This window comes from Vicugna pacos, chromosome 26 (assembly GCF_048564905.1).
Source record: "Vicugna pacos chromosome 26, VicPac4, whole genome shotgun sequence".
In the NCBI taxonomy this organism is placed as follows: domain Eukaryota; kingdom Metazoa; phylum Chordata; class Mammalia; order Artiodactyla; family Camelidae; genus Vicugna; species Vicugna pacos.
In genome coordinates this window covers 4897791-4914107 of record NC_133012.1, presented here as the reverse complement: position 1 = coordinate 4914107, position 16317 = coordinate 4897791, and the positions used below count along the sequence as shown (strand labels likewise).

The window sequence follows — 16317 nt, the reverse complement described above, 5'->3', positions numbered from 1 at the left end:
TATTTTAGTATGTGTTAAGTTTCAAATGTTTCTGCTGGACAGTGTCTTTAAAATATATAACAAACGAGAATGTATTTTGAATGCCCAAGTTGATTTGTTCCCTTTGTTTTTTTGTTTTCATTTATCATAAATGTTAACATCTTTATGTGAGTATGCTTTAAATTGTCTGACAAATCCTGTTTTTCCTGGCTGGTATCATCAAGATATATTCAGCATCCAAAAAAAAAATTGTTATCATTCACATTTTTAAAGGAATTATTAAAAAAATTTCTTTTTCAGTATGATTATATGGGATCAGAAATGATAGCCGTAACGCAGAAAATTATCCAGATTATTAGCCTTGTCAACACTGTAAGTTTTAACTTTTTTACATTTATAATTTTATGAAAAGTCATTGAAAAGCTTTCCATTATATCATGACAAATTAATGACTTTAAAGCCCTTTAATTGGTTTAATATCCAAAATAATCAAGTAACTTCTTTATTTTTTGTTTTTATGTTTTGATGTAATGAGTTATGTATTTGAATAAATATATCATAAATCTTATTTTTAGATGTTTAGTCAGTTCACATTGACTGTGATACTGTCCTCCTTGGAGTTATGGTCAGATAAAAACCAAATTTCTACCAACGGGGATGCTGATGATTTATTACACAGATTTTTGACATGGAAACGGGACTATCTTATCCTACGGCCCCATGACGTAGCATTCTTACTAATGTAAGCATAATGTTCTACAGTAATAAAGATATACATAAATAATTCCATTGATTTTATAATTTAATGCATTTACTGTGTTCTTCAACTTTCTGTAGTCCCCTCTGAAAATGTTAAATAAAGCATAACAGTTGCCATTGAGGTGATCATGTAGTTGGAAATATGAAAAAATAAAAACAACACGAATCACTTACATAACAAAATACTTTGAAGTATAATATATGTGAAAAGATCTGTCTGTCATGAACTTTTGTGATATCAACTATACTACTGAATACATACAAGCCTTAGTTTATTAGTGATGTAAAATTGACACTAGTCAGTTAATATTATCTATGATGTATTAATATATTTCACGTCGACTGTTTAACAAAGATTTGATTTTTTGCTAATAATTTAATTTTTAAAAATGCTTATCTTTAAAACAAGCAAGATTTCTTTTCCACAAGTTAAAAACCCTCTTTGTTTTATCTCTTAGTGACCAGAACAGTGAATGCAGAATGAGAGATGCTAAGGAGAATTCAAGATAATATAATACCAAGTTTAGGAGTTAGGTTAGGAAAGATGGTTGGTAAATTATAGTTTTAAATGATTTGAGCACTTTGTATAATATATTAGATATTGTTCAGATTTTAAAAAATTGAGAAATTTTAAATTTTTTAAAATATTTTAAATTTTATGGAAGGGAAATTTAATATAATAAATAAGCCAGTAAATCATTCTGAATAACTAATAAAAAAGGCAATACTATATGTTGTAGTTACAGAAAGCAGCCTAAATATGTGGGAGCAACTGTTCCTGGCACAATATGCAATGAAAGTTACGATGCAGATATTGCTATGGTATGTAAATGTGTACCTTTCTTTATATTACTATTTTATTTAAGCTTGATATTACATTTTATAAGTATTATTTTATGTACTTAAGTAAACTGGAGTTTTTCCTCTATATTTCTATTATTATTTTGTTGGGACAACATTATTTTTACTCTCATAAAGTTTATTTAATTATAACTTTCAGACAGAAGGAAATAATATGAACAAACAGTAATGTACCCCTTCACCACCTAGGCATAATGGATACTAACTTTGTATCAGATTTAGAAAAGTTAAAGCCTGCTGTTGTGTTTCCTTCAAATTCAAGAAATAACACAAAGTCATGAATTCATGCGTGCCATTTTTTTGCATACTTTATACTAATTGCTACAAATATATGTCTCCATTTTACCATTTCAAGTAGAATATAGGAATGTTAACACCATAGTTTATGTCCCAAATTATATATATATATAGTTATATATATATATATGATCATAAAGTAGAGAATTTTATGGTATAGTTTGCTTAAATGTTACTTTTAAATATGTTTAGAACTATATAGCACACTAAATTACAATTTTTGTCTTCAACCATGAAACATAACTTTTTAAAAAATCAAATGAAGTAGAATAGTCTGTTATATCTTCCCATATGTATGTAACCTTTCTGTTCTTTCTTCATGATGTTACAAGTCTTCTTTTATTATCATTTTCATTCTTGTATGAAGAAATTTCTTTAGTCATTGTTTTGAAGCAGGGCGACTGGCAACATGCTGTCATAATTTTCCTTCGTTTTAGGATGTCTTTATTTTATTTTCATTCTTTAAGATAATTTTTTCTGGGTGAAAGTCATGGGGTGACATTTCTTTTCTTTCAGCACTTGAAAACTGTTGTGCTCAGTGCTCTGTCCAACATTATTTCTGATGAGAAACCCCCTGTCATAGTAATCATTGCTCCACTGTAAGCAACGTGGTGTTCTCCTTTTGCTGACTTCAAGACATTTAAAATTTTTCTCCAGCTATTTAACAATGATGTGCCCGGCCATGGATTACTCTGAGTTTATCCTGTTAGAAGTTTTGTGAATCTATTATTTATGTTGATTTGTGTCTTTTGCCAAATTTGGGAGTTTTTCAGCTACTTGTCCTTTAAATATTTTTCAGCTATGCACTTTTTCTCCTCTTCCGGGCCACTAATGACAGTAATGCTAGGGTGTTTTGTTTTTTATTTTGTTATTGTCCCATCGCTCCTAAATTTGTTAATTTTTTAAAAAACTATTTTCTCTGTTATTCAGATTGGGTAATTTATATCACTCAGTCTTTAAGTTCACTGATTCTCCCTTCTGACACCTCCAGTTTGCTACTAAGTTCATCTATTGAGGTTTTATTTTTTTATTACTGTATTTTTTGTTCTGAAATTTTCATTTTGTTCTTTTCATGTTATCTGTTTCTTTGATGAGAATTTTGTTTTTTAATTTGTCTTAAGAGTTTTTTTAATAGCTAGTTGGAGCATATTTATGGTAGTTGCTTTAAAGTCCTGGTCAGGGAATGCAGTGTATGAATTATCTTGATTTTGCTGTCGATTGTCTTCTAATTTCAGTTGAGATATTCCTGGTTCTTGGTATGATGAGTAATTTTGGCCTGTGTAAAGGATATTTCTGAGAATTATGTCACAAGAAAGTGATTTCTCTTTAAATCTTCCATTTCTGTAGACAGTTTATTCTTGAAAATACACATTCTGGATCAGTTTTATGGGCCACTGTTCACACCTACACTGAGTTTTCATGGCCTTTTCAATGACAGTCGTTGATACCTTGGACAGTATTACGGTAACAGGGAGTCTGGATTCTGTGCTTTTCTCTGGTGATGGTTGATTTTTTGTTTGCTTGTTTTGTCATGCAGTGCTCTTGGTTAAATTCAGGACAGCAACGCTGGATCATGAACAGCAGCTCTGGTCTCAGCTGAGATCTTCAGTCTTTAGCTAAATTGTGTTTAGGCTGTTCCACGTATGAGGGTTTCAGGAATTGGCAAGAACTGTGGGAGACAGAATTGGAGGACATTGTTTCTGAAGCTTTCTGCTTGTGAATTTAGCAGACATCATTTCCTCACATTCACATTTTATATTTTCCAGGCCAGAAACAGTAAAATCTTTTCCATGACTGCCCTGAGAACCCACATGCCATGTCTATTACACCTGGTCCCAGTCTAATAGACACAAAAGCTGTCACTCTTTAGAGTTACTTTCCTTCGACCGTGGACTCCCAGCCAATGCTACAAGATTCTGTTAATCCAAGGTGGGCTCCAACGTCTTCAGGACCTGAAGCATCTGTTAGATTCTGCCTATAGATTTTAATTCTCTATTGTAACTGTCCAATACTCATTTATTTTCTCCATCTTATTCCTTTATTCACACAAATACACACACACACACACACACACATACCACAGCTCTTTCTTCCCCCCAGCTTTATTGAAGCATAATTGACAAAATATGAATATATTTAAAGTGTACAGTGTGATCATTTGATATGTTGATCATTTGATATATGTATAAATCATGAATGATTCCCCAAATTAAATGAATATATCCATCGACTCATGTAGTTACCATTTTATTTACAGAAACGCTTAACATCTACTCTCTATACGAATTTCAGGTATATAATACAGTATTATTACCCATAGTCACCATGCTTTACATTAGGTCATCAGAACTCATTCATCCTATAACTGAAAGTTTGTAACCTTGCATCAGCCCCTCCCTGTTTCCTCCATCCCCTAGCTCCTAGCGACCACCATGCTACTCCCATTTCTCTGAGTTCAACGGGTTGTGTTTTTAGATTCCACATATAAGTGATACCATACTGTATGTGTGTGTCTCTCTCTGTACCTTTTAATCCTCTTCATGTATTTCACCCACCTCACCAGCCCCCTCCCTTGTGCTAACCACCAATTAGTTCTCTGCATCTATGAGTCTGTTCTGTTTGGTGGTTTGATTTTTAGATTCCACATGTAAGTGAAATCATACAGTATTTGTCCTTCTCTGTCCGACTTATTTCACTTAGCATAATGCCCAGGGAGGTCATCCCTGTTGTCATGAATGTCACAATTTCCTTTTCTATAAACAATATTATATTGTATACCACGTTTTCTTATCCATTCATTCACTGATGAACATGCAGGTTATTTCCATACCTTGGCTGTTGTGAATAACGCTGCTATGAACAAGGGAGTACAGACAGTGGTATCATTTTCTTTGCGTATATACGCACGAGTGGGGCTGCTGGCTCATATGGGAGTTCTATTGTTAATTTTTTGAGGAAACTGCATACTGTTTTCCAAAATGACTGTATCAAATTACATTCCCACATACAGTGCACCAGGATCCCCTTTTCTCCACAGCCTTGCCAGCGTCGGTTATCTCGTGTCTTTTTGATCATACCTGTCCTATCTTGTATAAAGTGGCATCTCATTGTGGTTTTGATTTGCATTTCTCTGATGAATAGCGATGTTGAGCATCTTATCATATACTTGAGGGCCATTTGTATGTCTTCTTTGCAGAAAAAAAGTCTCTATTCAGGTCTTTTGTTCATGTTGTAATTGAGTTATTTGGTGTTTTTTGCTACTGAGTTCTAGGAGCTCCTTATATTTTTAATATAACCTTTTATTGGCTATATGGTGTGCAAATGTTTTCTCCCATTCTACAGGTTGCCTTTCATGTTGTTGATTGTTTCCTTTGCTGTGTAGAAATATTTTTGTTTGATGTGGTCCTATGTGTTTATTTCTGCTTTTGTTGCCTGTGCTTTTTGTGTGAAATCCATCAAAATCATTGCCAAGACGACTGTCAAAAAGCTTTTCTCCTATCTTTTCTTTTAAAAATGTTGTGGTTTCCGTCCTTATATTTAATTATTTAATCCTTTTCAAGTTAATTTTTGTGAGTGGTATGAAGTAGGGGTCAACTTTCATTCTTTTGTACATCATAGCTCTTTTTAATCTGCAGAATCTTTATTAGTGTCCTCTTTTACCCCTGTTTTATTAATTTCATATAATCTTCTCTTCCTATACTATATAGCTAGGGGGTTATTTTATCTTGTTGAATGGCTTTATACAGGGTATTTATTTTTAACCATATAAATAAAGAAGTGTAAGACTATTTCTCTTGTGAGTTGGCACTGAAAGTCCAGTTTCTGGTTCCACCTCTTGCCCTAAAACCTGATGGTTAGCCAGACATCATCTCACATTCTACTTTGTCTTTAACCTCATTTCAAATTCTGATACGGGGGTTTTCCTTTTTTTTTCAATCTTAGCTCTTATCAGATAACAGGAGAGGGTACCTAGTAACTCATTTTTCCAGGTTGCTAGATAATATTCCACATTTTCATGCATACATATGCATAGAAGTTTTTTTTCTTTTGGGTATGAATTACTTCAATTTTACCTGCTATAAGTTTTAATTGATGTAGAAAAATTAAAGAAGTTCTAAGAATTTTACTCATAATGATTAAAAAGATGGGAAAAGAATCAAAATTTCTTTATCAAGTTTAAATCATACGGAATGCCACTCTGCACTACCACCAACCATTTTTTAACAAATAAGATCTCAATACAAATTTCTTTACCGTGGCTCTGCTGTCTCTCTAACTTCCGTCCTGCCGTTTCTTTACTTCACTCATTATACTGCAGCCTTTGACAGGTTCCCACACAAGCTCCCTACTCCTAGTCATAATGCTGGTCACTTCCGTAAACATTCTATCTCAGCCTGAATATCAATTTCACGAATAGGTTTTCCTAACTATCTCACCTATATAGTTATACCCCTCCTCAAAATTCTCTATCCGTGCACCCCATTTCTTCATAGCACTTTTCATGATCCCTTTATATTTGGCAAGTTTGTTGTTAATTTCCTACCAATCCTCTCTCTCTGCTTCTGTAACAGAAGCTCCAGGTGTGGAAGAGTCCCTTTCTTCCATGCATGCCACTGTGGTCTTATCTTCTATCACAGTGCCCAACACATGTATGTATTGAATTAATATTTGTTAATTGAATGGATTGATTTAATTAGAAAGCTAAATGTGTTTTATATTGGCTACATCAGCAACACTGAGTGTGTTTAAGGCTGTGGAATCTGGACATGCCAGATTTTACACCAGAGAATACTGGTGGTTCGATCGCATTTTACTTTGTTTCATGCTTCTAAGTAAATTAACTAGTATGGATATTCATATCAGTGATCTATCAAAATAAAGTGTAACATGGTCAACATAAAAAAGTATGAAAATACGAAACATGACAGGAATAAAACTTTAATGTATTAGATGCTTTTGTTTTCCTCTTACAATACTCATCAGTCTTCTTTACTTTAGTATCCAGATGCAATGACATTGGAGGGATTTTCAGTCATTATAACTCAACTGCTTGGCCTTAAAATAGGATTAACATACGATGACATCAATAAATGTTCCTGTCCGAGAGCTACGTGTATAATGAATCATGAAGCAGTGTAAGGTTTTTTTTCCCTTTTGAATTAATTTCACACATATATTTTTGAGGTTGTTTATAAGATGTAATGAACAACTTCTTTATACTCAACTCCACATCAAAAATTGGGAAGGTATGTTGTTCATGAAGAGATACTGAGGTGGGGAGCCCCATGAAAAGACCAGTAGGACCCCCAGTCAGGGCCACTACTTCCCTGCCAGCGCCATCCAGTTCCCTGGCCTGGCGGCATTATCTCACTTTTTACTTCTGTGGCATGGCTTGCTTCTAGGAAAGGAGAACTTACCCCTATGATTCTGTTGGTTCCCTGAGCTCACTCCTGATTGGTCCATTTCTAAAAAGCTCATTCCTGATTGGTCTACTTTGTTACACCTTATTTTCATATGATGTTGCAAAGTCTATACTGGCAGCCTATAAAAACCTGTGCAAACCTACAGACGGGGGTCCAGAGCTTGGAGTGTTAACTCCTCTGGGCCTGCTGACGTAATAAACCTGAGTTCTCCAACTCTCCGAGTGCTGCTTGGTCTTGTCAGGATCCAGGCTGCTGTCACAACTGAGCTGTAACACACTTTGCTGCAATAACATAACTAACAAATTTGTCCAAGTGATACAAGACTCCAGAAATCAATAAATCCCATGACTATGAAAGATTCCCTCAAAGTAATTAGATTTATGACTATGAAATACTATATTAACATATGATACAACTGTTGTTTTTTATTGTTGTTGTAGCCTTTGTTGCTCAAGGCAAGGATGTCTAAAATTACCCTTGATTTATATAACATAGTACTGGTAGCTTTGGCTATTATTTTGAGGCAAAGAAAAAAAGAAGATTTGAAGAAGAAAGTAGTTGTCCTCATTGGCAGATATTATGATTGACTAGCTACATAAATCAACAGAATAAGTATACAATTATAACATCAAAAAACTCATTTTGATCAATCTTGAAATCCTCAGTATATGTACCCACCTTAAACAGAAGTTCTAATTAACACTTTTAATTTTCACTCAAAAAACATGTGGTCCAAGTAGAAATTAATCTCTGAGTCCCTTTCTGTTTTTGAACTTATTTTGTTTAAAAGGCTATCTGTGTTCAAAGTATATAGCTCTTGTGTGAGAGTGGCCTGCACAAACACGATGGCACTGGTGCCACTTGAAACAATGTAGTTAAATCAAAAAGCCAACCTACGAAATGGGAGAAAATATTTACAATGATGTGACTGACAAAGGCTTAATTTCCAGAATACATATAACAACTCATACAACTTAATAACAACAACAACAAAAAAAAACCTAATCCAAAAATGGGCAGAAGACCTAAACAAGCAATTCTCCAAGGAAGACATACAGATGGCCAATAGGCACATGAAAAAATGCTCAGTATCGCTAATTATCAGAGAAATGCAAATCAAAACTGCAATGAGGTATCAGCTCACACCAGTCAGAAAGGCCATCACTCAAAAGTCCACAAATGATAAATGCTAGAGAGGCTGTGGAGAAAAGGGAACCCTCCTACACTGTTGGTGGGAATGTATTTTGGTGCAGCCATTATGGAAAACAGTATGGAGATTCCTTAAAAAACTAAAAATAGACTTACCCTATGATCTAGCAATCCCACTCCTGGGCATATATCCGGAAGGAACTCTAATTCGAAAAGACACACACACCCCAATGTTCATAGCAGCACTATTTACAATAGCCAAAATATGGAAGCAACATAAACGTCCATTGACAGATGACTAGATAAAGAAACTGTGGTATATTTATAAAATGGCATACTATTCAGCCATAAAAATGATAACATAGTACCATTTGAAGCAACATGGATGGACCTGGGGATTGTCATTCTAAGTGAAGTAAGCCAGAAAGAGAAAGAAAATACCGTATGATGTCACTCATATGTAGAATCTTTAAAGAAAAAAAAAAAAGAAAGGAAAAAAGAGGACAGTAACAAACTCATCTACAAAACAAACAGACTTGCAGACGTAGTAAACAATTTTATGGTTACTGGGGGAAAAGGGATGGGAAGGGATAAATTTTGGAGTTTGAGATTTGTAAATGATAACCACTATATATAAAAAAAGAAAAAAAACCCATATTTCTTCTGTATAGCACAGGGAACTATATTAAATATCCTGTAATAACCTTTAATGAAAAAGAATATGAAAATATATGTATATATATGTATGACTGGGACATTGCACTGTACACCAGAAATTGACACATTGTAACTGATAGTACTTCAAGAAAAGAAAAAAAAAAGTAACATAAATCTGCTTAAATACTAGTATTCCTTGCCATAGTCTTCCCAATTCCCCCTATTTATCTCATTCCAAATGGCTATGTCATGAAAGCTAAAGCATTTCTCTTTTTTCTCACGCTCCCCCAACTCTGAATCCTTGGCAGTTAGCTATTTCTTTTCTCAAAGGCTCAGGAGACAACCCAGAACCTGTCATCGCAGATACAGCTGCTCAGATGCTACTTCTTCAGACATGATTGCTTAGAGGGGCACTGTGCAGTAGAAATAAAATGTCAGCCACATATATGATTTTAAAGTTTAGAGTCACTACATTAAAACATTAAAATAAACAGAATTATAGTAATATATTTTAATAAAATATTTTACCCAGTCTATCCAAAATATGATCATTTCAACATGCACTCAACATAAACATTGTTAACTGGATATGTGTGTGTGTGTGTGTGTGTGTGTGTGTGTGTGTGTGTGTGTGTGTTGGTACAGTGTGTGAAGGAAAGAGGAGAGTCTGGAGTCACGCCACGGTTATCAGCCTGGGCAACCAAAAGAATGGAATTGCTGGAAGTGGAGAACAGAGGATGGAGCAGATGTGGAGATGACAGTAGTTCAATGCTGCACCTTGTGTATCTGAAATGTCTGTTGGACATCTGTGAGACACAGCTATCAGACAGTCTACTGGACATATAGCTGTGAACCTGAAAATGCAGGACTTCAAGGAACTTATATTTCACTGCAAAATTTAGGTCATATAAAATATGTTTAAAAGATACAGATTTTAAAAAACTTATTTTCCATGGTGATATGTAGAATAATAAATATTAAAGTTGGAAGGAGAATGTGGGAGGTGACACAATTTCAGATAATTGTCTGAAATTGTCAAGATCTCATTAGAAGGCGTTATTTGAGCAGGTATCTGCTGGGAATGAGGGGAGGAAGCTTTCAATACGTGAGAGAAGAGCATATTAGCCAGAGAGAAAGATAGATGATGACAGATGGATAGACAGATAAAATTAACCATACAACCTTACTGCTTTCCTATAAAGATTAATATTCAATGCTATTTTTTAAAAAAAAAAGTTAAAGATAAGCAATGAAAAATTAAAACTTAATCATGGTTGACTCTGTCTCTACTAAGGCACAAGTTTTTCATTTGAGCCATCTTGCAAATCATATCCTTATATATGGAACATTGTTTAGATGTGGTTTTATTCACTAGGCTTATTTAACTTGAGGACTTTTATTTTGTTTTAGGGTTTCCAGTGGTATAAAGATTTTTAGCAACTGTAGCATGCATGACTACAGATACTCTGTTTCAAAATTTGAGACTCAGTGTCTTCAGAGCTTTTCAAAATTGAAACCATTATACCAAAATCAGTCGGTGTGTGGTAATGGGATTTTGGAACCTCATGAAGAATGTGACTGTGGCAGTGAAGAGGTGAGCAATTAAGACTGAAAACTGAGTACAATTTCCTATGTTTCTAATAAGCAGTCCTGGTATATATGGAACAATTTATGCAACTAAGTCTTCAATAGAATTAAGATATGAAAATGAGGATCACTTAAGATATATCAATCACTGCCCCACACTTCAACTGAGAAGATGGATGAGTCATGAGACCTTGGTTTCTACACAGCATTCCCAATTATGCCAGCAGACAGATTTTGCATGTATAGGCTAAAAGAAACCCCTTTTATCTTAAATTATTTGACTTCAGTCTCTTGTTTTTTCTGCAAACTTCTGAATTTGGTTCAAGTTTTCTTCTCTCTCTTGTGGTTTCAAGTTTGTCTGAACATGTGTTTTTCTTAATTATTCTCAAACATTCCTGCATTTCCAGGTTTCAGGATGATCACAATTTGTTCTATTACCTCAATTTCAAGTATAGGTATGCAATTTACTAGAGTTCCATCAACCAAATGTTCAATGCACATTGTTCTCAACAGATTGGGCCATATATTTAGTCTGCTGTAATATCATTATTTTGTAATATTTAAGGATTCCTCCTATTTGAATAAAATAAAGCTTCTTCATTATTCCACCCATAGTTAAATGAATTTCTTATCTGACCCACACAACCAGCTAACCGCTACTTGTTCACGTAACTCTAAATCCCTACAAATTCTCTTAAATCATCTATCATTCCCTAAAGTTATATGTATACAGTACATGTTACACATATGCACATGTATCTGTGTCTCTGTATACGTGTATGTGTGGTTTTCAATTGTCTCAGATTTTTCCAGTGTCAATTTTGGTGTCTTGATAAATGGTACTATGCTTATCTTGCATCCACTTAAAACCCCTAAAATATGGTGCCAATTACTGCCAAAAATTCTGGTTATTTTTAATGAAGGATAAAACGAAACAACATAATCTGGGGCTAAACCTACACATTGTGAGTTTTCACAGCTGCAGGCTGGAGGCAGAATGTGACCTATGGCAGACACCGTTAGTGCTCTCCCAGGGTCCCCTTGGCCCTGACGGTTCCTGCAGGTGTTTTTGCTTCACGTATCTGACACTTCCTGTTGGAGGGCTTCCTCTGGCCTCAGTGAAATAGAACAATTATGTTCCAGATTCCTTGAGGAAATCCCTTGAGGCATCAGAATTCTACAAATCATAGCCATTGGGCCAAATACAGCTGCCACTTATTTTTGTGAATGGAACTTTACTGGAACGCAGCCATGCCCTGACGCTTGCATAGTGTCTGGGGCTGTTTTCATGCTACAACAGCAGAGTTGAAGAGTGACAAGAGACCCTATGGCACGGCATGTAAGCAAAGCTAGAAACTATTTGCTGCTCCATCCTTTACAGAAACTGTTTGCTATCCCCTATTCTGCATCGTTTCCCGGAGGTCCTTGTGGGATTTAGCTTTATCTTACAGGAGTGGTAACCAGCTCACAAACCCGCTTGTACTGGCTTGCTTCCCTTCCCTCACACCCACCCTCCCACACCAGTGTTTTGCTGATAAGCAGAATGCACCTTCAAAGATGTCCTCACTCTAACCCCTGGAATTTGTGGAGGTGCCTATTACCTGGCACAGGGTGGTTTACAGAAGTAATTGAGGTTATGGACCTTAAAATAGGGACATTGTCCTGGATTATCTGGGTGGGTCCAATCTAATCACATGAGCCCTTAAACACAGAGAATGTTCACCAGGTAAAGTCAGAGCAATGTGGCAGAAGGGGGCTCACAAAGACTCGGAGAGTGAGAAGGACTCAAGCTGCTGTTGATGGAGAAGACCTCTGGAAGCACAAGAAGAAATGCTAACAGTTTCTGGGGGAAAAGTCAAGCCCTTGATGACAGCCACAAAAGAAACAGGAAGCTTCTTGCCCCACACCCTGGTTCTACCCTGTGGGACTGCAAGCAGAGGGCCTGACCTGGTTTGCCTATCTGAATTCCGACCTATAGAAACAGTGAGAAAATTGCCTCCCATTACTTTAAGTCACTAAGTTTGTGGTCATTTGTAACAGCATTGATGGGAAACCAGGACACCTTCCAAATAAATTACTCATATGCATCCTTGTCTCAGAGTCTCTTTCTGGGGAAACTCAAAGCACATTAGCAGGACCAGAAATTGTCCGAGGAAGCAGACACTCAAGGTAGGATTCTGAAAGTGGATATCGCTAGCCAGATGGTAATGAGTGCTATGTCTCTGAGTTTAGTACACTTGAATAGATGCACTTTAGAAACCTAAAACCTCTGGATTCCGCAGAACCCTCTGGGCTGCAAAGTTCCCACTACCCCCTGGTGGAATCAAGCAGCTGCACATTCCCGTAGACCAGGAGACGTCACACGAGATGGATGTCTCATGAGATGATGCATGTTCTTCACAAGATCTGTCCCCGCCTTCCCTCCTTGGTACTAATTAGTCTCAAGTCTAAGCAGAGCCCACGTGAAGAAATACTCTTTGATACTGGAAGAGAGAGGTTCTTTTTAAAAATTTGTAGAATGTGTTAATACATGTGGACAAGAACATGGAAAACATGCCAGGGATGGATGTTAAGGATGCTGACTCCAAGATATTAAAATAGAAGCCTGGAGAGGGGTACCAAGATGGTAGAGTAGAAGGATACTCTTAGGTCACCCTCTCCCACAAATACACAGAGACAACCACAGACCTGCCTGTTCATTCTGAACACCTGATACATTGACAGAACACTGTCTACTTCAAAAGACAAGATTTCTCACAAAATCTGGTAGGAGAAAAAAAAAAAAAAAAGAACTTGTCCTGCAGAGAGGGAGTGGCAAAAGAGGAATAATGCTCCTAAGCCTGAATGCTCCTCTCCAACGAGAGGTCAGCGGGGACAGAGGGGGAACGTCTGAGACTCAGAGGAGTGCACAGGAGCCTCTTGGCTGACAGAACTGAGAGAAACCAGCACAAAGGGTCCCTGCGATTCCCAGTCCTAGATGCAAGCCAGCAGTGGTGGGCTGGGATTGGCTGCTAGAGCCCAGGTAGAGGGCTGGGGCCAACTGCACACAGGCAGCCTCAGGGGGCTGGAATGTGCTGTGTGCCATGGCTGGGAGTGTATACAGAACAAAACAGCCTGGGTCACCCATAAAAAACCCCCAACACTGCTGGTGTGTGTGTTGTGGGGAGGTGTGAAGGCCCACAGAACCATTCCTACTGCGTTTTCTGGAGAAGAGAGGTGGGGCTCAGCCATAGCCACCATACTCACTGGTGCCTAGCTCCCAGGTGGAGGTGGGGTTGAAACTTGGATCCACAGCGACCGGCTCCACAACTTCATAGGCAGGACTGAGATTTGTTTACAGCCCTAGGCAGAGGGGACCCATTTGCTCTGTGGGTGCCTTTATGGATGTAATGGGTTAATATACTTGAAACACAGGGTAACCACAAATCAAAAGCATACAATACAGTCACAAAACCCAAAAATAAACCAATATAATGTAAAAGAAAATCATCAAACCACAAAAAGAAAAAGAAAGGAACAAAGAGGAAATACCAAATCAACTGGAAAACTAAGTTCAAAGTGGCAATAAACACATCTATCAATAATTAATGTAAATGTCAATGGGCTAAATGTTCCAATCTAAAGACATACAGTTGCAGATTGGCTAATATAATAAGAGCCTACAATATGCTGCATACAAGAGACCCATTTTAGGATGAAGGAAACACATAGACTGAAAAGGAGAGGATGGAAATGATAAAAAAAATTTCATGCAAATGGAAATGACAAGCGGGAGTAGCAATACTCATATCAGACAAAACAGACTTTAAAAAAAAGGCCATAAAGAAAGATAAAGAAAGACACCATTTAATGACTAAAGGAGCAATACAAGATGAAGATATTACACTCATTAACATATATGCACACAATATAGGAGCACCTAAATATATAAAACAAATACTAGTAGACATAAAGGGAGAAATTGATGGGAACACAATCACAGTAGGAGACTTTAACACCCTATTAAAATCATTGGACAGATCTTCCAGACAGAAAAATCAATAAGGCAGTGAAGATACTAAATGACAGAACTGGACAGTTGGACTTGGTTGATATTTTTAGGACATCACATCCCCAAAAAACAGAATATACATTCTTTTCAAATGCACATGGAACATTCTCTGGAATAGACCGCATATGCAGGCACAAAGGAAGACTCAACAAATTTAAGAGGATAGAAATTATTTCAAGCATGTTTTCTGACTACAAGGGCATGAAAACAGAAATCAACCACAGAAAAAGGAATGAGAAAAAAGTGACAGCATGGAGACTAAACAACATGCTATTAAAAAACCAATGGGTCAACAATGAAATCAAAGACGAAATTAAAAATACTTTGAGACAAATAACAGTGAAAACACAAGCACACAAAATCTATGGGATACAGCAAAAGCAGTCCTAGGAGGGAAGTTCATAGCGATATAGGCCTTCCTCAAAAAAACAAGAACAATCTCAAATAATCAACCTAACCTACCATCTAAAAGAATTAGAAAAAGAGGAGCAAATAAAACCAAAAGTCAGCAGAAGGAAGGGGCTAATAAAGATTAGGTAGGAAATAAATAAAATAGAGATTAAAAAAAAAAAAAGAAAAAATCAATCAAACCAAGAGCTGGTTTTCTGGGAGAGTGAACAAAACTGACAAACCTCTGACCGGACTCACCAAGAAGAAAAGATAGAGAACAGAAATCAAATAAGAAAGGAAAATGGAGAAATTACAACTAATACTACAGAAAACCAGAAAACTATAAGTGAATACTGTGAACAACTATATGGCAACAAACTGGACAAACTAGAAGAAATGGACTAGTTTCTGGAAACATACAGTCCACCAAGACCTGACTCAAGAAGAAACAGATCACTTGAACAGATTGATCACTAGAAATGAAACAGAATTAGAATAAAAAAACCTCCCTACAAACAAAAGCCCAGGACCAGATGGCTTCACTGGGGAATTCTACCAGACATACAAAAAACTCAAACCAATCTTTCTCAAACTCTTCCAAAAGACTGAAAAGGAGAGGATACTCCTAAACTCATTCTGTGAAGCCACCATCACCTTGATACCAAAACCAGACAAAGACACTACCAAAAAAGAAAAATACAGGCCAATATCATTGACGAACATAGATGCAAAAATCCTTAACAAAGTATTAGCAAACAGAATCCAACAATGCATAAAAAAGATCATACACCATGATCAAGGCAGATTCATCCCAGGGACACAAGGATGGTTCAACATACGCAGATCAATCAATGTGATACATCACATCAACAAGAGAAAGGACAAAAATCAAATGATCATCTCAATAGATGCAGAAAAAAAGCATTTGATAAAATTTAACACTCATTTATGATAAAAACTCTTACCAAAGTGGGTATAGAGGGAACATATCTCAACATAATAAAAGCTACTTATGACAAACCCACAACCAGCATGATATTCAGTGAAAAACTGAAAGCCTTCCCACTCAAATCTGGAACAAGACAAGGATGCCCACTCTCACTACCTCTATTCAACATAGTTTTCAAAGTCCTAGCCACAGCAATCAGGCAAGAAAAAAAAATA

The 16317-nt window shown here is 36.3% G+C and overlaps 1 protein-coding gene across 1 annotated transcript in view; it reads left to right on the top strand.

Moving 5' to 3' along the window:
* The window catches only part of LOC102529552 (disintegrin and metalloproteinase domain-containing protein 18-like), a 52657-nt gene that overhangs the window by 14722 nt on the left and 21618 nt on the right, over positions 1-16317 (top strand). The window contains exons 8-12 of the mRNA XM_072950239.1: positions 280-351; positions 555-721; positions 1479-1560; positions 6895-7031; positions 10536-10719. Of these exons, the coding sequence (XP_072806340.1) occupies positions 280-351; positions 555-721; positions 1479-1560; positions 6895-7031; positions 10536-10719 (642 nt within the window). The remainder of the gene's footprint in view (positions 1-279; positions 352-554; positions 722-1478; positions 1561-6894; positions 7032-10535; positions 10720-16317) is intronic.